Raw genomic sequence first — 22,881 nt, 5'->3', positions numbered from 1 at the left:
GGACATGAGACTCAGAAATGTGAAAGGCTGGGACATTTTTGCAAAAGACAGGAGTTTTGTGGAAATAACAGAAGAAGGTGTCCACGTAGGGATATGGGCCAGGGGAGGATACTGTATGAAGAGCTGGAACATGGCAGTGGTTTCCTAGTGCAAGCTCAACTCATTCATTTAGTGAATGAGGAAAGGGAGTCTCAGAAAAGTTCTGTGACTTGCCTGAAGTTTGATAGTGGCAAAGAGGAGTAAAAGTCCAGACCCCTGGCAGCCCCATTTCCATTGTGGACAACTGGAGGCCAAACTTTGATGCCTTACTAAGGAGATCTGAGCTCTATCATGGCTTTTTTTTTTTTTAATAAATTAATTTAATTTTGGCTACATTGGGTCTTCGTTGCTGCGCGTTGTAGTGTGCAGGCTTCTCATTGTGGTGGCTTCTCTTGTTGCGGAGCACAGGCTCTAGGCACGCAGGCTTCAGCAGTTGTGGCTCACGGGCTCTAGAGTACAGGCTCAGTAGTTGTGGCGCACAGGCATCGTTGCTCTGCAGCATGTGGGATCTTCCCAGACCAGGGCTCGAACCCGTGTCCCCTGCATTGGCAGGTGGATTCTTAACCACTGCGCCACCAGGGAAGCCCATGGCTTATGTTTTCTGTTTGTTTTGTTTTGTTTTTAAACAATTTTAAGTGTACACTTCAGTGACATTCAGTGTTTTCACAATGTTGTGCAACCATTACCACTATCCGTTTCCAGAACTTTGTCATCAACCCAAACAAATTCTGTGTCCATTAAACAATAACTCACCATTCCTCTTCTTCATTCTATTTTCTGACTCTATGAGTCTGCCTGATCTAGGTACCTCATATATGTGGAGTCATACGTATGTTTATCCTGTTGTGTCTGAATTTTTTCACTTAATATGATGTTTTCAAGGTTCACCCGTATTGTAGCATGTATCAAGACTTCATTTCTTTTTCCCCCTATTTTTTCTATTGTGGTAAAATACATATACTATTTACCATCTTAACCATTTTTAAGTGTACAGTTAAGTGAATTAAGTCCATTCACATTGCCGTGCAACCATCACCACGCTCCATCACCCTAACTCTTTTCATCTTGCAAAATTAAAACTCTGTACCCATTAAATAGGAGCTCCCCTTCCCTTATCCCCTCAGCCCTTGGCAAATGCTCTTCTACTTTTGGTCTCTATGATTTTGATGCATCTAGGTACCTCATATCAGTGGAATTAGGCAGTATTTATCTTTTTGCGACTGGCTTGTTTCACTTAGTATAATGTCCTTAAGGTTCATCCGTATCCCACCATGTGTCAGAATTTCCATCCTTTTAAAGGCTGGAAAATACTCCGTTGTATGTACCTACTACATTTTATTGATCCATTCATTTGTTGATAGACGTTTGGGTTGGTTCTACCTTTTGGCTGTTGTGAATAATGCTGCTATGAATATGGGTGTACAAATATCTCTTTCAGACACTGCTTTCAATAATTTTGGGGATGTACCCAGAGGTGAGATAACTGGATCATATGGTAATTCTTTTTTTTTTTTTTTTAACTTTTGAGGACCTGCCATATTGTTTTCCGCTGTGACCGCATCACTTTACATTCCCACCAACAGCACAGAAGGGTCCCAATTTCTCCACATCCTCGTCAACACTTTTATACTTCATTCCTTTTTTCAAGGATAAGAAATATTCTAATGTATGCGTACACCACATTTTAAAAACTCCATTTATCAGTCGATGAACATTTGGGTTGTTTCCCCCCTTTGGGCTGTTGTGAACAATGCTGCTATGAACATTGATGTACAAGCATCTGAGTCCCGGCTTTCAGGGTTTTTTGGGAAGTGGAATTGCTGGATCAAAAGCTAATTTGATATTTAAGTTCTTGAGAAATCTGTAGACTTTTGGAGATCTGTGCTCTGTAAGTTAGCTCTGGTCATCCTAGCCTTTTGAACAGATATCCCTGGGTGGGTGGGAGGCCACCTCTCTCTCCCGCATCCACACCGCTGCCCTCCCCCCGCTTCCTTGCTTTCCGGAAAGCGGTTCTCAGAGCCTCTAACACAGAGGTCAGGCGGCTGAAATGAAGCTGACCCCGGCGTCCAGTTGGGCTTGTCTGAGGGAACTACCTTTGGGTCGCTCCCAGCGTCTCCTGCGAGGGCGGTTTGGGCAGGAGGGGAGGCTCCTCCCGGTTCCCTGAAATCTCGCCAGCTCATCGGGCCCGACCGCCCAGTCTGGCGGTGGCTCCGGGGCTGGCCAGGTGAGCGGCCGAGCGGTCCCGAGCCCCGGGGTGGGCGCAGCCCTGCGGGATGGGAGCCTCGAGCGCCGAGTCCGCGCTGAGCCGGGCTCCGAGCTCCACCGCCCTCGTTCCCGCCCCAGGCGGTCGTTCCGGAGCCTGAGCCCAGGGAACGCGCGCTCCCTCCGGCGTGTCCTCGCCTCGAGCTGCCGCTTCTGCGTCCCCGACACTCCGGCCCCGGGGGGACTCCCGGGGTCCCCAGCCGCGCGCGTGCCTGGGCGACCCGACGTGCCCCTGCCTGGAGCCCGGAGCCCCTCCCTCTCGTGTCTCCCGGACCCGGCGGAGCACGCCTCCCCGAGCCGGGCACCCCGGCCCTGGGCGCCCCACGGTCACCCGGGCGGGGACAGCGAGGGGGGCGGGGGGGCGTTGGTGGCCACGCCGAGGAGCCGCGGTCCTCTGATCTGCGGCGGCGAGAGCGCAACTCCCGCAGAGTCCAGCCGGGAAAGATCCCCGAGCAGAGGAGGGAAAGAGGGGACCCGTGCTCTTCCTATGGGCCTCTGGGAGAAGCGGCTCGTGTCCCCGGACCCGGAATGAAGAGCTCAGGACCTTGTCCGCCCGGCGCCGGGATGCCGCAGGTACGGAGCGCGCCCTCCGGGGCGATGCTCCTAGGACTCCACGCGGCAGCGGCCGCCAGGGCGCGGGGGCTTTTGAGTGGAGAGGGGGCTTTTCAAGAGACTCGCACTCGTGCTCATTTCTGCAGGGGACCCGGTCTGTCCCCTCCTTCTGTCCTTAGGCGTAGCCTCTGAGGCTCCGAGGACAAAGTTGGGAGCAGGCTTATCAGCAGAGGCTGCAAAGAGATGCTTCCAGAGATGGGAAGGTCTGGCCAGGGGGCAATCCCTAAACGCAGGGGCTCCAGAGGACACCGGGTGACAATGGGGTTCCTTCTGGGGAGGTGAGAATGAAGGAGAAAAAGAGATCGCTGGACAATTTCTCCCCAAATCCCAAATCTCCTAACACCCGTTCTCCCCAAGAAGTTTTTATGCTCTTTGTTTTTAAAACATGACTTTGAGTCTTCCAGGTAGCGAGCTTGCAGGGTCCCTCTCCAGAGGTGGCGCGCCTCGGAGACCCACAGGGCCTGCGAGGGGTGAGGACTGTCCCACGCGGCGGACTGCATCCTTCCTGCCTGGATGGCAAGCCTGGCCCTCTCTGACCTTTCCGATTTGGGTTCTGCTTCACACACGATAGCAGCAAAGGGCAGGGCCTGAGAGGGGCAGGACCGATGCTCAGAGGAGGAAAAAAATCTGCGAAAAATGGAGGGGAAGTGTTGGGGGAAAGATGGGGGACTGGGGCTGGGCCTCCCTGTACAGAGGGACTTTAGTTCTACCCCCAAAGGCAGGCTCCAGACATGTCACCTTTAAGGGATGTGGGCAGCATGCTCTCCTGAGGGTCCTAGGAGTCTTTCTTGTGTCCCCCTTTCCCAGGAACCTCAGGCTTCCACACTTCCCCTGCCTCTCTGAATTTCCTGCCCTCTGTGGAGCTCTCCAGACCCCAGCCCTCTTCTTACATCCCAGCAACCTGGCCTGATGTTTGCAGGCTCTGGGAGGGACTGGATCTGCAGGGAGAGGGACGGGGACATGGGGATTCTGGCTCCCTCTTGGTTCTGCATCCCCACCGGTGCAGCTGACAACCCCCTCCTGGTACCCCAGCCCCATCATCTGGGTCACGAGTGCCCTCCTCTTCCTCGAAGCTGACCGAGCAGGCCTGGGTCCTCACTAGTAATTCCTTGCAGTCCTAGGATGTAACACCCTCCCTCTCCAGGGACCTCCATGCTTTACAGACATCACTGATCTCTTGCCTGGAGGATGTTGAAACTCTGAGAGCTCAAGCTATTTATCTCAGGACACACAACCAGCCAAGGAAGGATTTTGTTCCAGAGTCCCCTTTCTAAGCCACTCAGTGATTAGGCTGGGACTTCACTCTTGCAGCCTCTGTGTGGGGACAGGCCTTGGTAAATGCTGTGCCTGGCTTCTAGGCTCACATCAGACTTGGAAGTAGGAACAGGAAACCTAGTGAGGAGAGGGGAAGGTGGCTGCTACATAGGCTCTGATTTTAAAGCAGTGTTTTGCCAGAAGGAAAGAGGCTTGGAGAGCAGTCAGGCCTGTCTCAAAGTCTTGCCTCTTCAGTGGAATTCAGAATTTTTTTTTTTTTTTCGGTACGTGGGCCCCTCACTGTTGTGGCCTCTCCCGTTGTGGAGCACAGGCTCCGGACGCGCAGGCTCTGCGGCCATGGCTCACCGGCCCAGCCGCTCTGCGGCATGTGGGATCCTCCCAGACCGGGGCACGAACCCGTGTCCCCTGCATCGGCAGGTGGACTCTCAACCACTGCGCCACCAGGGAAGCCCCAGAATAATTTTTTAAGCTACAGAATGGGACAATTCCACAAGGACAAAGTTCAGGCTGTCAGGACAAGGAATGGGGTTTGGAGCAGGTCACTTTGGTTCTCTTGAGCCTCCCACACTCCTAACTTTGGTCCCTGAGAAAAAGTGCAACATTCAGAATCTTCAGTGAAACGGAAATAAACTGAGTTAGCGCTTGTTTGTCTCTGTAGCAATCTAACCTTCCCTGAATGAGTGGGTATGTGGTTTTGATTCCTTTGTTTTCTTTCCCTGGTTCCTTTATTTCCACTCCATCACCTGTTCACTCTGGACAGGTGGCTAATGGGTCAGCTTAGTTTATAGAATGGTTTTAAATTTAGCCAGGTTCACTTACATATGTAGCCAATTGTTTGTATGTCTTTCCAAGGCTTAGGATGGAGCTTGGATACTGGACCCCAAGGACGCCTGCAGGGACAATCTGACTCATTAAGGGAAAGCTGAGTACCAGCAGAAAGGGGAGACCTCAGCCTAACGACATCTCCCCAGAGGAATTCCCAGGAGTGTTGCTCAAGGCTTCACCTGGCCAGATGGAGGTCGACATGGGGGTCATGGATGAGAATGCCACAAACACCTCAACCAACTATTTTTCTCTGCTTGACCCCCACGGAACCCAAGCTGCTTTCTTCCCATTCAACTTCAGCTATGGCGACTATGATATGCCCTTGGACGAAGATGAGGATGTGACCAATTCCCGGACCTTCTTTGCTGCCAAAATTGTCATTGGCATGGCGCTGGTGGGCATCATGCTGGTTTGTGGTATTGGCAACTTCATCTTCATCGCGGCCCTGGCCCGCTACAAGAAGCTGCGCAACCTCACCAATCTGCTCATCGCCAACCTGGCCATCTCTGATTTCTTGGTGGCCGTCGTCTGCTGCCCCTTCGAGATGGACTACTATGTGGTACGCCAGCTCTCCTGGGAGCACGGCCACGTGCTGTGCGCCTCTGTCAACTACCTGCGCACTGTCTCTCTCTACGTCTCCACCAACGCCCTGCTGGCCATCGCCATCGACAGGTGAGTGAGGGGTGGGGACAATGAAGGAAGGGGCAGTTGTGATTGATGAGAGGTATCTGTATTCCCCAGAGCTGTGGATGCATGGGGGCCCAAAGGTGACCCATTTATTGAACAGTGAAAAGAGTTCTAGTTTTCCAGTGGTAAGCAGGCAGGAGGTAGTGGAGCCCCCTAGAGCTGGGCAGCAGGAAGGCTTTTGATCCCTCTGTTATGGACATGCTCCTAGATGTTGTATCTGTCAGAGGTCTAGAGGTAGGCGGCTCCCAGGAGGTGTGGAGGGACAAGTTTAAGTTTCAGGCAGTTACCTCTTGAGTCAACTTGGAAATCTTGAGGGAGGTTTCTATCTCATCAAGACATCCTCTACTGATGCCCCTACAAACACCGGTTGATTTTTTTATTGTTATGATGATTTTTTAAAATTTTATTTTATATTGGGTATAGTTGATTAACAATGTTAACACCGGTTGATTTTAAATAACGTTGAGGGATTTGTTCTAAAAAACAAACAAAACAAAACAAAACAAAAAGGAGACCTATGCTTACTTACTCTGTTTTGGTTGTTCCAGTAATCAGCCGGCTGCTTTTCATACATTAGTGTACAACAGTACAGAAGAGCTGTTTCTAGTGATGAAAAATAAAATCAGTAAGAGCAGCCCATGCAAATCTTTCCTATGTTATCTTTAGGCTTTTCATTTAGTATAATCTCCTGTGCTAATGGGCCAGAGTAGTTTTTGTTCCCTTGGAACAATTTTGCAGGCTTCTGTGCCCAAAGTTGGACTCTTGTTACAAAACACCTTGTTGCAGTCCAGAGACAGTTACCCTGAGGGTCTAATCGGGCCTCTGTGTACTTGGATCTGCACAGCCCGTCTCTCTCTCTTAACCCAGAGAACCTGAAGCACAGATGGTCTCCGTGTCCCATGGCCTCAGGGCTCTGGTGGCGTTCAGCTCCCTCCCCCCTCAATCAGGACACCCCAGGACAGTGTTCCCGGGAGGAACACAGCAAATAGAGCCCGATTTCTGAAGCCATCAGTGGGATGACCAGGGGTAGAATACCTAGACATAGACCACTCCCAAGGGCAGAGGGTTGAAAAGGAGCCTGGCCTTGAAACCTAGGAGGATATTGGAATTAGCACATGAAATAGCCCTCCGTTTGTCACCCATAGAAGGTGTCCAGAGGTGTCATCCCTGCGCAAGGCTTGGCCAAGCTCTTCCACATGAGTCACGAAGCCCCCATGGTGTTCTGTCCACCCAGCAGCGGACCCTGGGTGAATCTGTAGAAGGAACAGGAGGGACAGGCAAGCAGAGTATCTGCCCCCCAAGTTCCCTTCACAGCTGTCGAGGAAGATCTCCGAGGACCTTGTCTCTAAACTTTTCTGAAAGTGCCACCATCCCTCTTAGCACATGAACAGGACAAAACATATGGGGTTATTTCCTGAAGTTTCACTCTGGCAAGACAGTTTTTCACAGAAGGTGCTCTCAGCCACTGAAAGTGGGGTAGGTAGGTGCCTGCTGTGGGGTGGGCCCCTGCTCCCTGGGTGAGACCCATTTTACCATGGAGGGGGGCTACTCGTAGAAAGAGGTAACACTGCAGGAAGAAATGGCTTCAAGGGGAATGGGAGCCAGGACAAAATCAGGGCATTGGGCTATTCTGAACATGTAAGAGGTAATATCTATGTCAATCAATCCACCTCCATCCACTGAACTCTTGCAAACTCATATTCGCCTTTCATATGAAACTCAGCTTGTCTGAAATATTGCAGGCATTTCTCTTACGGTGGGTATGTTAATCAGGAACGTGCTTTGCATCGGCTATGGTTAGGGTGGGGCTGTGATTGGAAACTTGACCCCAGACACTGGGTTTGACTTTGTTAGTTTTAGGCAACTAATTTTTGTCTTGATATAAAAAATATGGCCACAGTTATAAAAAATCTTTATTTTTGTTTAATGAAATTTCTGTAGGAAAAGTGTGAGCAGTTAGTCTGCCTGGGTTTAAATTCCTACTTCCCCACTTATTAGCTGCAGGGCCTTGTGTGTGTTAGTTGACCCTTCTCTGCCTCAATTTTCTCATGTATAAAATGGGAATAATTAGAAAACCTAATGTATTGGGTTGCTTTGAGGATGAAATGAAATAATACATGGAATTGTTTAGAACAATGCTTAAAACAGAGTAAGCACTTAATAAACGGCAGATGTTATGCTTTTAAATTAACCCTTAAAGGAACAACAACAACAAAACCAGATAAACTAATGACTATTTCCGATTGGCTAACCTCTTTGCTTTCATGACAGTGATTGTTTTTGTGATGTGATTAAAGAAATAATGATACAAAGTTTCTAAGAAACACAGCTCTCAAGATATAGTAGAACAGAACTATTTATTTCCCACCCGTTCTCTGTTTCTACTATTGGTTCTATGGTTCTCCCAGGCATCTAAGCTCAAAAGTTCCCTCTGTCCTGGCTGCTCTCTCCCTTTCTCCAGCATTCACTTAATTCCCAGGCCCTGACAATCCCCTCCCACACCCGGCCCAACCTCCCCACTGCTCACCCAGAGCTGAATTATCAGTCTCCTCTTGGTCTTTTTGCGGCCAGTGTCTCTCAGCTCCGCCCCTCTGCCAACCCTACTCCCTCACAATCCATCCTAAGCATTCATTCATTCACACAATGCATTTTTTTTTTTTTTTTTTTTTTCTGTACGCGGGCCTCTCACTGCTGTGGCCTCTCCCATTGTGGAGCACAGGCTCCGGACGCGCAGGCTCAGCGGCCATGGCTCACAGACCCAGCCGCTCCGCGGCATGTGGGATTTTCCCGGACCAGGGCACGAACCCACATCCCCTGTGTCGGCAGGTGGACTCTCAACCACTGCGCCACCAGGGAAGCCCCAACACACAATACATTTTTATAGAGCGACTACAAAGTTACAAATACTATTTCAAGCACTGGTGATACGATGGTGAATAAGCAAAAAAGCTCCTTGTGCTGATGGAGCTTGATGGAGAGAGAACAGTCAGGCAAGCAACCAAGGAAGGTAATTTCAGAGCATGAGAAATACTCTGAGCAAAAACAAATAAACATAACCTATAATGGAAAAGGATCCGAAAAACAAATACATATATGTATAACTGAATCACTTTGCTGTACACCTGAAACTAACACAGCATTGTAAATTAACTCTTCTTCAATAAAACAAACACACACGCAAGCAAACACGGAGCGTGACCAAGGGTGGGAGACGCTCTAAGTGGGAATCAGGAAAAGTGTCTCTGAGAAGATATTTGAACAGACCTCTGAATGATGGGGGAAAAAAACTGGCCTTGTAAAGACTGGGAAAGAGCATTCCAGACAAAGAGAATTCTAAGTGCAAAGGCTTCGAGACTGGAGCAAACCTGAGGGTTCTAGGAATAGCAAGAAGGGTCCCATGGCCCAGGGGAAGAAAGCAAGACTGCAGCCAAATTAATCTTCTGCCTCATACACACCCCCCTCTCCTGCTCCAAAGACCTCTAATGACGCCACTGTATACAAAATATGGCTGGAATCTTTTCATCTGCTTTTCCACCATTTTATTATCGAGCTCCAGACTGCCTGCCCATCTCATGCTGGGTAAACACATTGATGTCCTGTGTTCCAAAAACGGTTGCAATCTTTTTGAGAACTGTCACCATGGCTTATGACATTTCTGTTCATCCAGTGCTAGGTACTTGCCGAAGGTGAAGTTTTACTAAGATCCTAGGTGCCCAGAATTCACAGACAGCAAAAGGTTATAAAAGAAGTAAGGCATGGGGCTTCCCTGGTGGCACAGTGGTTGAGAGTCCGCCTGCCGATGCAAGCGACATGGGTTCGTGCCCCGGTCTGGGAGGATCCCACATGCTGCGGAGCGGCTGGGCCCGTGAACCATGGCTGCTGAGCCTGCGCGTCCGGAGCCTGTGCTCCGCAACGGGAGAGGCCACAGCAGTGAGAGGCCCACGTACCGCAAAAAAAAAAAAAAAAAAAAAAGAAGTAAGGCATGATCCCTGCTCTTGGGAAGCTTACCATCCAGAGTGCGGGGGGAGGGGTGAGAACTAACACAGGAAAGTTAGGGGATAAGTAAAGGGTCAGTTTGAAATGAAATTTAGAGAAGGGGGAGATTGTGGCGTAACAGAATAATCAGAGGAGGCTTCATGCAGGAGACAGACTTTTCACTGGCTTTCAACAAATGACGATCAGCAAGGAGAAGAAAGGATTGCCAAGAGGGTAGGTAGAACTGTGTTTGCAAAAGCCGAGAGGTGAGAGTGCTTGAGGTGAGAGTGAGGTCCGGGGAGCGGGGTCGGGGACGGGGGACAGGGCAAGGAATGTAAAAGAGTAGAAATCAGAAAGAATAGGGTCCTGTTCTAGAACATCACAAAATCTAGGCACAGGGAGTCAGACCTGAGGGTAGCAGGGAACTGCAAAAGATCCTCAGAGGACTCTGTCCCCTCAGGTCTGGGTTTCTTCTTTGATGTGGAGACACCTGCACTGCCCTCGGGGTATATCTTTTGGATCTCAGGCACGTGGGGCACTGGGGTCCCTCCTTTTTTTTATGAGGAATCCAGGGGAAGCTGGCCAGTCTGCCTACCTGTTGCCAGCTCTCTTGTACTGTCTGGACGAGGCAGCTAAGGCATGAAGGACAGCACTCAGCCTTAGGAAGCCCACATGCTTCCTGGTGAGCTTACTGGTTGGGGCTGGTTGGCCCAAAAAGCAGCTTGTACATTTGCTACCCATCCCATGAGCCGCCTAGTAGCTACTGTGACCGCCACTTCCGTGATTAGAACTGGGGCTGAGTCCTGGGGCAGAGAGGGGGCTCAAATGCTCTTTGCTTAATCACCCAGCCCACTGACATCACACAGTGGCTGGACATTTCTTTGTCCAGCAGCCTTCATTCTTTGTTCTCTGGGAAATGCTGACTCTTAAAGTGGATCTGGACCTGAACCTCTGTAGTGGTAGACACGCTACAATGCCAAGCGCATACTCCTAAGGAAAGTAGTTGCCAATCGCCTGACTCCTTTTTGGAACGTCAATAGGTTGAAACTGACTATGATGAAAAGAACGGAGGGGCTGCCAGGATGCCAGAAGGGCAGGAGGAAGGGATATTGCTTGCTCTGGTTTGAAAAGGAAGGAACAATTGGCGTATTGGCAAGCCCACTGGATTTGGAGCAAGATCCGGATGGGTCTGCGTCATGGTTCTGTCGATTACTAGCTGCGTGGCTTTTGACACGTTATTTAACTTCTTCAGACCTCAGTTTGCTCTTCTGTAAGGTGGGCATCTTTGCTCCCTTACCTATTCAAATGAGTTGGGGTTATCTAATGAGAATGTGGATTTGAAAACGCTCTGTAAATTCTAAGTTGCTTTACAAAGTCAAGCAACTATTACTAATAATGGAGTTCTGAGCCTAGCATACCCAAGGCTGGTGGCAATCCTTGAAACCGTTTTCTGCAATTTGCCTATTGGTTAATGTATTTGGAAGACCTCTTGCACAGCATCTGGTGCTAACTTTGGGGATGGAGGTGGGGTGATGTCAGGATGAGCTAACTATCTGATGGGCAATCACAGATTAATTTTGATTTGAAGATTAGTAAATCCAATAAAATAGGTCCAATAAAATAGAAAGTAGCATAGAACTTGCAAATGCAGGATTTGCCAGTAATAGGTGAAAGAAAATTGCTTGCTATACAGAATAGCTCTAAAAATACATTTTAGGATACTAAGAGTTTCTTCTTGTACATTAATAACCTATTGTTTATGTGCAGTGTCTCAGTGGAGCTTCACAGTATCTCTGTGAGCCTGGTAAGGCACTTGATATTCCCATGTCACAGATGAGGAAATTGAGTCCTCAGGGCTAAGAAATGAAAAATTCGCATAGCAAGTTTGTGGCAAAGCTGGGAGTAGATTCTTGGTCTTCTAGATCAGCATTCTCCCCTACGTGTTCATTGGAAAAACACTCTGAGTTTGAAAATATCATAAAGACTTGGGAAATTACTAGTGGGAAAAGAAGGAACAGAATCATAGAGTGAACGTTCATATAGCAAGCAGTTATGAATACAGAAATATTCTTTGAGAGAGTAATTAACAGAACACGGTGGGGTAGATAGAGAGGGAGAGAGCTGGTGAGAACAAAAGCTCTAAACTCTTAGTTTTCGTTATGGTTCAGAGCAGCTTTGGTGCCCTCCATACAGCAAGAGTGGCGTGGTCTTCATGTGCACGGACAAAAGCATTGCCAACACCCTGCAGACATTCCCATTTCACCCTCAGCATCCACCCTGGGAGACTGGCGAGTGCCAGGGATTGTTGCTGGTGGTGGAGCATGAAAAGCAGCCAGATGGGCGACCAGAGGGTGGACCCAACCCATCCAACTTCATCTAACAGCTGGTAGCCACAAGACAGCAGAAGTCTTGTGCCACTGAACTCTCCATATGACACTCAATGGGGTTGGCTGTCTGTGTTGTGGGAAGGACAGAAACAGCAGGAATATGACAAAAAAAAAAAAAAAAAAAGAATGACCCTCCTCTTCCAGTCAAAATCCCAAGTAAGATGACCTCAAAGGGATCGGCTGCAAAGGGAACAGAATTGTTTGGCTTTCCTTCAGGCCTCCGTCACGGTTGCCCTTGGCTTTCCCAGGGATGAGCTGTGGACACGTGAGGATGTGTTTATTTCCAGCATTGATTAGTCATTCCCTCCCACTTCACTTGCCATCTTTCTCCTTCTCCTGCTTCCACCCCCTGCCACACACAGAACGTCTTCCAGGAAACCAGAGCTCTCTGTCTAAGTATGTGCACTCTCTCTGGGAAGGAGGCTTTCATACTGCACGAATGACTCACATCCCCCGGAAAATGCTCTTTCTTGTTTTCTGGACAACTGTGGTAACAGCAGTGTGGTTTTAAGGGAAAGAACAAATGCAATATCTTTTACTGTCTGTTGCTTTGTGGTTCAAAAAACAAGTTCGTGTGTATTCTCAATTGATTTTCACATCAACCATGTGAGATAGGGTTAAATGTTTTCTATCGAGAGTCCTGTGGTATTTGACCTTGAGAAAGTCACTCATCTCTCACTAAGCTCCATTTTTCAACCTGAAAAATAAGATAAATGGTCACATGCTTTTCCTCCAACTTTGCATGCAGAGCAATGTTTTTAAAAATGTGGAATGAAGGCAAAGCTTTTCTATCAGAGAGGGCAAATCCTCCCAACAACTCTGGAATTATCAGGTCCTTTTAGCTCTAAGCTGTGGGGTAATTAGGATGAATGGCCCTGAAAACAGGAAGGACCTGGGAACAGTGCCAGGCTAGAAACCGATAGGAGATGTTATTACTACATTTAATAATAATAGTTACCATTTATTGAGTATATACCATGTTTTAAACTGTGCCAGAAATTGTGTCTATATTGGCACATTTAATCTTTAAAAACAAACAAACACAATAACTTTTGCAGATAAGGAAATTGAGATTCAGAGAGATTAAACATAACTTGCCTGTTCTGGGCATATATCCAGACAAAACTCTAATTCAAAAAGATACATGCACCCCTATGTTCACAGCAGCACTATTCACAATAGCCAAGACATGGAAACAACCTAAATGTCCATTGACAGATGAATGGATAAAGAAGATGTGGTATATATACACAATGGAATATTACTCAGCCATAAAAAAATGAAATAATGCCATTTGCAGCAACATGGATGGACCTAGAGATTATCATAGTAAGTGACTATGTAAGAGAAAGACAAATACCATATGATATCACTTATATGTAGAATCTAAAATATGACACAAATGAGCTTATCTATGAAACAGAAACAGAAGAGACTCACTGATATAGACAACAGACTTGTGTTTGCCAAGGGGTGGGTGGCGGGGTGTGGAAAGGATGGATTGGGAGTTTGGGGTTAGCAGATGGAAGCTTTTACATATAGAATGGATAAACAACAAGGTCCTACTGTATACCATAGGGAGCTATATTCAATATCCTGGAATAAACCATAATGTAAAGAATATGAAAAAGAATATATATATATACATATATATATAAAACTGAATCACTTTGCTGTACAGCAGAAATTAATACAACATTGTAAATCAACTATACTTCAATTAAAAAATAAATAAAAACTTGCCTGAGGTTGCACAGCTAATAAGAGGTGTAGCTGGAGCTGGCATTCAAGTCTGCCTTTCCTGGAAGCCCACATAACACTGCTCTTTCCCTCCACACCTACCATTTGTGACTCAATGTTGCCAAAATAACATCATCCTCCAGCACTTCCTTACCACAGTGGTTGATCCCATTTGTGTCCTTGTCCTAGATATCTGGCCATTGTCCACCCGCTGAGACCCCGCATGAAGTATCAAACAGCCACTGGCTTGATTGCCTTGGTGTGGATGGTGTCCATCCTCATTGCCATACCGTCAGCCTACTTCACCACTGAAACGGTCCTCCTCGTTGTCAAGAGCCAGGAGAAGATCTTCTGCGGCCAGATCTGGCCAGTGGACCAGCAGATCTACTACAAGTCATACTTCCTGTTCATCTTCAGCATTGAGTTCGTGGGCCCGGTGGTCACCATGACCCTGTGCTATGCCAGGATCTCCCGGGAACTCTGGTTCAAGGCTGTCCCTGGTTTCCAGACTGAGCAGATCCGGAAGCGGCTGCGCTGCCGCCGGAAGACGGTCCTGGTGCTCATGTGCATCCTCACCGCCTACGTGCTGTGCTGGGCGCCCTTCTACGGCTTTACCATTGTGCGTGACTTCTTCCCCACCGTGTTTGTGAAGGAGAAGCACTACCTCACGGCCTTCTATGTGGTTGAGTGCATCGCCATGAGCAACAGCATGGTCAACACCGTGTGCTTCGTGACCGTCAAGAACAACACCATCAAGTACTTAAAGAAGATCATGCTGCTCCACTGGAAGGCTTCTTACAGCGGGAGTAAGTCCAGTGGGGACCTTGACCTCAAAACCACGGGGATGCCTGCCACTGAAGAGGTGGACTGCATCATACTGAAATAACCCCAGGACAGGACCTTTGGGACCCTGAGCAGTGTGCTTAGGTACACGCTATCAACCAAGAACACTTGGTGTGTTGCATAGAGCAAAGCAAATGGACAAATATGTCAACGTTGTGTTCAGGGAGCTCAGAATCTCTAAAACGGGTGTGATTAGACACCATCACCAGTGGCTGACATTCATTGAACATCTAGTTTGTGCAAAGAGTAGGCACTGGTGAAACCTATATATGTTGACGATATTTAATAGGCAAAAAGAAGTAACGATAAAACCAAGAAAAATGTTGGGAGATAGCCTGGAATAATGGGGTTTCCAGAAGGGAGCCTAAGTAGGCATCTAAGACTGTGGTACATGTGTCTGTAGGGTGAGGGTCTCTCTGGACCATCTAAGTTACTCATCAGACACTGATGTAGCCCATCTCTGGGATTGTTCCTAGGCTTGAGTTCACTCCTGACATTTGCAGGGCTGGGGCAAGAATACAAAGCAGGCTTCTGGCTCTTCCTGCAACTTTCTCTTCTCATCCTTGGTCCTGATTCTCACCCTGGGCACCCAGGAAAGAAAAGAACATACAAATGGTTGGTGGGGGGGACCCAACAATGAGATTCAGTGACTCTACAGGCTTACTGAGGGCTCGTCCCTCTTTCTAATCCACCTCCTTTGTTTGGTGTTTTGAATTTTGAATTTGGAAACTTGGGATCAGAATATCTGATCCAGCCTTGGCTCCATCACCTGTGTGGGCCTGGGTAAAGCCTCTTGGTGGGGACAAAGATGATACCTGTGATAGCTACCAATGGGGTGATTGTGAAGAGCCAATGAGATAATATATGGGAAAACTCTTTCAACCATGCAATCAATCAAAAGAATGGACTAACAGCTGTGTGTAGAGCCCAGGAGAAGGAAAGACTTGTCACCTTAGCTTATGTATCTAGAAACCTCACCATCTCCCCCTTTCATCATTCTTTGTGTGAATATTCCCTTGCTCCTCTCAGCAGTGCTGTGTATGCATTATGTGCCTAATAGCATGATGGTACAACAAGGTAGTGAAATTTGGTGGCAGAATTATAAAAGGAGATGGTAGCTTGGTCTCCAGGCAGGAGATGAGCTCAGGGTTTTAGAAACTTCAGAATCAGAGCATCTTTGTGATCATGGAAGTGTCAACCATGCCTGTTCCTAGCCAGTGTGAATCTGGGCTATGTGATACTTGTTTCATAGTCTGGTTTTATTTTCATGAGTGTGTATAGCTATAGCACAGACTCGTCCTTTACTTCTTAAATAATTCTAGAGCAGTACATCTATAATGCTATTTAAGTGACATGTGTATGGTGTTTCCCCCTCCAAACATAGTCAACTCTTTATTGACAACAAAGTTTATTTTTCTAATAGTTACTGTATTTCCCTGGAAGACACATTTCAAAAACCTATTTATTTATTCTTATTCATCATCCAGCAGACTTACCCTATGGTTTAACCGGAATACTCTCAGAGGATAAAAACTAATTAAAATATTAGCCTAAAGCCAACGTGCTTTGGAAGGTAATTCTTCTTATTTTTTTTTTAATAAAATCGCAGATTGCATTCTAAAATTAGGAAAGTTAGTTTTTGGACTGAACAATAATAAAATGATATAATTTGTGGTCATGTTCATCTTTTCCATTAGGAATACTAAACATGAGTTGACTGTATTAAATAGGAATTTTTTACATGTGACAACAAAACCTCTTTCTGATTTTCAGCCTAAAATATCAAATTTTCACTTGTTTGCCTGTCTATAATATTTCTAGATATTGTGTCTGTTCGTGATTGTACAGTGAATGAAAGTGTTGTTATCAAGTGAAATAAAACAATCTCTCTATATAATCATTGACCATAGTGTTCCTGTAATATCTGCTCTCCCGCATCCTTTTCCAAGTTACAGTGTGATGGTTTTCTGAGTGAGCACTGAATAGACGCTGATTCCATGATCATACGAATTCTGAGAATAATATTTCATGTTCTTTTTGCCTACAAACTTCTCTCCATCCTAAAGAGATTTAAGTGATTTATATTTTCTTCCTATAAGTCTGCTTTGGTAAAACCATAGCATTTGAGTGCCAAGACTGGAAATCTGAGGACCACTTTATGCCTGTTACATTAACTAAAGCTAAACCTTTGAGCAGGCTCAATGTCTGCACGTGGAAAGTGAGCCAGGAGATGAACCTAGGGTACCACGCCTCTTTCAGATTAGTGGCTGATTCATTGAATTGAGCGGTGGACTGGCCAGCCAATGGCTTCCCCCCCAAAGTGGTGGAAAACCCAACAAGGTGGCACTTGTGCTTATGTATTTCTTTTCTGTTCTCTAATGCATGCAAAGGGATATGCACATTGTCCAGTACAGAAGAATAAAAACATTATTTTATAAAATCAAACCATCTCCTGAACTAAAGTAAAAGAGAAGGGCAGGTTTTGAATAAAGCTTTGGGAGGTTTTGCCTAATGAGTGAGCATACGTTTAAAAAATAATTTCTTAAATCAAAGACATTTTGGGAATGGCAATCACCACAGCAAGCCCTCAAGTGTGAAACAAGTTCCATGCTCATTGTGGAAAAGAACGCTGAAGGATTTGTGAGACTGACAGAAAATTATGAACACGCGTCCTGTTTCTTGAAAACTATGATAAATGTTGGAATGTGTCCACGAAAGAATGAGTCCAGCTCTCCTTCCTAGAGTGTGAGAATATCAAATTCCAATCATTCATATTACAGGTAATGAAACTGAAGCCCAGAGAGGGGAAGAGAAGTTCAAGGTCACATATCTGGTCACTGTAAGAGCCAGGGTTATACCCCAAAGCTCAGTCCAGAGTTTTTCTACCACAGCATACATGGGTGCAGGAGCATTAATCTTGGAAAGAGAAGGATCCTTTCCAAGAATCCTTGAGATGACTGTTCATCTCCAGTCTGACCCTTCTCTGGAGACCCTTAAAGAGTTTCAGAAACAGTCCTGGTTCCTTTGCAAGATAAGTTTCACTCATCCTACCACTGGGAACTCGTAGCACAGACATGGAGATCTGGAGGTTTTAGGGAAGAACTCCTAAAAAATGTTTACAGCTGCTCTTTCTTTAAATGCTTAGTTGGGGGTCCCTAGGAATATAAAAGAAAAGATAGCAGGCCCCTGTCCCTGAGGACAGATGCCCTGCCCTAGAAAAGCAGAGGAGAGAGATAAAGAAAATAGACTTGGCTGGGTGTCCAGATGGAGGGCAGGCGTATGTGTTCAGAGTTCAGTGGCATCAGAAGTGAAGGTGAGAGGTGAGGAGCTTTGTGAACAAGGTCAGACTTGAACAGGACAAGTGGGGTTAGAGAAGCAGAGGGCAAGCACTCCACATGGGAAGAGAAATATTACCTTTATCTGCTTCGGGAAACCAAAATGGATTTTTGCCGGGGGGAAAAGGCTTCTCACCCAATGATACGATTGTCATCCCTGGAAGAGGTAACCAAACACTGAATAACACTCAGAGATGCAAGTAATATTGCAGCCTTATCTGAGAGTGAGTTCTGATGGAAGGAGGAGAAGGAGAGACAGAAAGTAGGCTTGGGAAGCTGGTCTGTATGATGGGGTGAGGAACGCATCTCATCATTAGGGGAAAATATTTAAAAAAAGATGCGGAGGAGGAAGTTGTTGAAAACACATTTGGCTGACTTTAATACCAACAGCGAGGGGCCTCCACAGTATGTAGTGGGCTGAGCTGATCAGGTTACAGGGGTTGTCTTGCACAGTCCTTACAAAAGCCCTCCAAGGCAGGGGGAGGGGTGGGGGCTCGTACGACTCATTTTACAGATGAGGAAACCGAGTCTCAGCTCAGAGTGCTGCTCAAAGTCATGCAAGGAATGAACAGTGTGCTGAGATTTGAACTGAAGAAGTTCCACTCTAGGGCTCAAGCTTGGGATCATTCTGCGCTGCAGCCTTTCAATGATTTTCCTAGGTCTTCCACGTGCTTGCTAGTAAACCAAATAAATGCCTACCTCCTTCAGTCCAGTCATTAAGTGATAAATCGTCTCTTGAGTTAATTAGATTTTTCTCAAAACCTGAGAATGGCGCAAGTCCCGCTTTTATTTTTCCTTCTCTGAGAAGTTTTATTCACCCTCAGCAGTTGACCCTGATGCAGAGTCCTTAACCTTTGAGTGTCATGGGCATCTAGTGAAATTCATGTTCATGAAAAACAATGTTTTCAAATGTATTAAATAAAATACATAGGGATGCCAAAGAAATCAATTACATGGACACACACTTATCAAAATATTTTAAAAGTTTATAGTACGATTGTATGAATATTTATATTCAATTTCTTTATGTAAAACCTTTATTTCAGGCCTTAAATTATAAGATTAAGATCAAGGCTAATAACTACCATAAATTTGAAGTAGTAATGAATGTAAACTGCCCTCTGATTTATACCATCGATAAACCATATACTGTGTTTTCCCTAGCTTCTTGTTGGATTGTCAATGGCAGGCACAAACAGACGGTCAGAGGATAAAACAGAGTGAAGATGGGGATTTATTCAGTTGACTCCCAACTTTCCAGATGTCAGGGACCACCTTGATAGCTGTTGGTCCCCTTGGGTACTGCTCCTCCCCTTTTCCTTTAGGCCTAGGGGAGACCCTGGCTGCCTTTGCTGCTGGCCTTAGGGAGCTCACTACCCCTGGTTGGTTCTTCTTAGCCCTGTCTGTACCATTACAAGCCTGTGCTTTATTAGGGACAAGCCCCCCTCCCCAACCCCCTTCTTCCTGATAATTCCCTAGCTGATAGAGTATCAACCACAGCACTATGAATTCTAGTAGAAGAAGGGGATCGTGCATATCTCCTACGGATCACCTACCCCGTAAGAGGCAAAAACAAGTTCTTGTCTGACTCTTAATTTTCTCTTTCCATTTTGCTAAGTCACTTTTTGTTCTTGGATATATTAACCTGGGGTGATCATTCTTCAATCCTCTCCTGACTTCTTCCCAGTTGGTGAAAAACAAAATGGTGAATCCTGGCAGTTTTCCTCATTTCTGCTATGTCATCATACATAGTAGTGGGAAAAGGCTTTTAACCCATAAAGGAATTTTTAGTTTGTTTCTCTAAGATGTCTACCTCCCACACCCAGTATGTGCTTCCTTCACAGTGGGGCATATTTGTATGATTCTTCAAAATTTCATCTACTCACCTTGTTCATGGTACCACTTTTAAAGGATACACTATATATATATATATATATATGTATATACACACATATATATATACATACATATATATGTATGAGGTTGTGATATATATCATTAGGTTTATGATCCTATGTCTCCTTTACCATGTTTCCCTAAAAGTCCTTTTATGTGTCAAAGAGTACTATAGAAAGATTAATATGTTGGAAGGATTTTTTTCAGAAGAACTAGAACAAGATAGATCATTAGAAGGGAGTAAAAATACAAAAGAAGAGATGGATGGAGTGAAGGTTTTAAAGTGTTACTGGAGACAAGGAAGGAGGAGCCAGAAGGGATGATACTGATGTTTTGAGGTTGGGTGCCTGGAAATTCAGGAGCAGGAACTGATTTAAGGGGGCAGATAAGAAGTTAGATATATTGATTCTGAGGTACTGATAAAATATTTAGCTATATCCAGCAAGAATTAGATATATTGATTTTGAGGTACTGATAAAATATTTAGCTATATCCAGCAAGCTGTTAGGAATATTGGGGAGGAATTTAGGAGATAATCGGAAGTTAGATAGATGTGGCTACCATTCACACTGAACTATTACAAAAGATCGGTTTATCAAATTAGACTCACAAATTAGAGCTCTTTTTCAGTATCAAGGTTTACTAACAATCTCAAGTCTCAAGAAATCCAGAGGCTTAGGTAAAGGAGGGATTTTCTAGGACAATCTGGTGGCTACCTAGGTCCTTTCTTCCCATATCAGACCTAGTCTTTGCCCCCAAATAAAATATGAGGTCTCTAAATGAGATTTGTGGGTCACCTCACTGGGTGGGGGATATTTAAATTCTGAAATAACTCTTTTTTTTTTTTTTTAACACAGATCATCACAGGGATTTTCTGACTTTTTTAGAGGTCATGACTCATAAATACACAGACTCTAGTTTTATTTAACATAAGTAATCCTGAAACAGCGATAACCTGCTAAGAGAATTTTACTGATAAGGACTCTTTTCACATAAAATCACTAATTGATTCCAGAAGATCCAGTGATCAACAGGTTTACAAGGAGATTAGACTGGGCCACCTGCCTTTGCACCTTGGGAGCATCCTTCTGATAACAGGGAGAGAAATGGACCACAGACCAGCTGGCTTAACACCTTCCTAGCCTCACACAAACTTGCAGTTGAAGTCTTTGAAATGGATGAAGTTGAAAGTACAGAATACAGAGAGAAAAGTAGAATGAATGTTGAGAAATAAAAAAAAAGGAAAAAACCAGGAATGAAATGGGAGAGAGATAGAGAATATTCAGAGAAGAAGAATGAATTTAGTGTGACTGGAAATTTTAGCTTCCTTCAACTCACCAATATCTTCTTTTTCCTTAGTAAGGGAACCAAATTTTTGTTTCAGAGTAAAGACTCTATTTCCCAGACTCCCTCACTGTTAAGGATGAGTGGGTGACCAGTAAAACCTAGAAGGAAAGATATGAAAGTATAGAACTTATTTCCCTACAAAGGGGGAAAATGTCTTTCTCTTTCCCTTTCAAAATTCTACTGTTTAGAATGAGATGTGATGGCTCCAGCAGCCATCTTGGGCAGTGAAAGTAAGGCTTGCACTATAGGCATGGTGGACCAGAGAGCTGAAAAGGTAATGGGCCCATAGTAACTCTGTGGTGTCCATTCCGACACTGGACTATCTCTACACTTCTCCTAAGTGAGGTAAACGTAAACTGCCCTCTGATTTAAGTCACTGTTTAAGGAGGTCTATTCCTACTTAACTTTGCCTCCAGACGGGCTCAGTATCAGCTAGCTCTGATTACATTTTGTCTTCCAATGCCCGTCTTCTCAATGGAGGTTACATTGTCAAACTACATGAACTGGATTTCAACATTCTCCAGCGTATTAGTACCTTAATAAAAACAGAATCTGAACAATTCTAATGTAATCTGAACCACACATATGAGGAAAAATTTTCACCTGACCTCAAGGTGCATCCTCTTTACCATAGGCAAGCTTTTCTTTTTAAGAGTAAGAATTGCTTAAATGTTCTTTTTGGCTACTGTGATATGGAATATAGTAGTAGTAGTAGTAATAATAATATACTATACTATTAGTTCTAGCCAATCAATGTCTCTGTGACTCTATTAAGCACTTTACAAGCATGATTTTATTTAACCCACATAACCCAATGAGATGGGTGGTAATATTGTAGCTGAGGGTCATTTGTCCTGTGGTCAGACTACGGTTCAAAACCAAGCTGGTTTGGTTTCAGCATATGAAGTCACTAGGATGCATTATCTTGTAAACTTGTAAGGTCTCTTCCACCTTTGTATTTAAAACTACAAGGCCAAGGATTGGAAGGGATACCTCTGAATAATATTGAGATGACACTACCCTATCTGGTCTTCCCTTTTTTCCCCTCTATGTCTACCTTTGTATGGAGGAGTGTCTGAGGACAAGGACTCCACCTTTTAGCTGCATTGTAATGAGAATTCTATCTAAACGCACAAAGTTTTTGAGTTTTTGTCCTCGACTCTAAAGCCAAAAGACAACAGACAGGGCAGGTGGATCCAATGTCCGATGGAGCTGTCAGCTTCTCTACACTGCTCATTAGAAAAGATCTCAAACTGGCCACCAAGATGGGATCTCTGAGGCTGTGGATAGAAAAGAATTGAGCACCCATGATTCTGTTTCAAACTTGGGCTCTCTGAATTATTTATACCAGAAAGCTAAAATTAAGAGCTATTTGTTTTTATTGGAAATTAAACTTGCAGAAACCCAGGTTTAGAACAGTTCTCAGCATGAGGCATTAAAATGTATGTCTCTAGGACTTCCCTGGTGATGCAGTGGTCAAGAATCTGCCTGCCAATGCAGGGGACACGGGTTTGAGTCCTGGTCCAGGAAGATCCCACATGCTGCAGAGCAACTAGGCCTATGTGCCACAACTACTGAGACTGTGCTCTAGAGCTCACGAGCCACAACTACTGAGCCCGTGTGCCACAACTACTGAAGCCTGCGCACCGCAACGAAGA

General features: G+C 45.4%; 1 protein-coding gene across 4 annotated transcripts in view; it reads left to right on the top strand.

Moving 5' to 3' along the window:
* Positions 1-16,547, top strand: part of PROKR1 (prokineticin receptor 1) — a 40,621-nt gene extending 24,074 nt beyond the window's left edge. For 3 of the 4 annotated variants that reach the window (XM_067704851.1, XM_067704853.1, XM_067704854.1), the window contains 2 exons: positions 5,041-5,685; positions 13,992-16,547. In XM_067704851.1, the coding sequence (XP_067560952.1) occupies positions 5,201-5,685; positions 13,992-14,688 (1,182 nt within the window). In that variant the 5' untranslated portion in view covers positions 5,041-5,200 and the 3' untranslated portion in view covers positions 14,689-16,547. Of the gene's footprint in view, positions 1-2,255; positions 2,875-5,040; positions 5,686-13,991 lie in introns of those variants that run through there. The other variant, XM_067704852.1, reaches the window with a different exon arrangement.
* The last annotated feature ends 6,334 nt before the right edge of the window (positions 16,548-22,881 follow it).

The sequence above is a fragment of the Pseudorca crassidens genome, chromosome 14 (genome assembly GCF_039906515.1).
Source record: "Pseudorca crassidens isolate mPseCra1 chromosome 14, mPseCra1.hap1, whole genome shotgun sequence".
Lineage (NCBI taxonomy): Eukaryota > Metazoa > Chordata > Mammalia > Artiodactyla > Delphinidae > Pseudorca > Pseudorca crassidens.
This window is presented reverse-complemented; position numbering and strand designations above follow the sequence as displayed.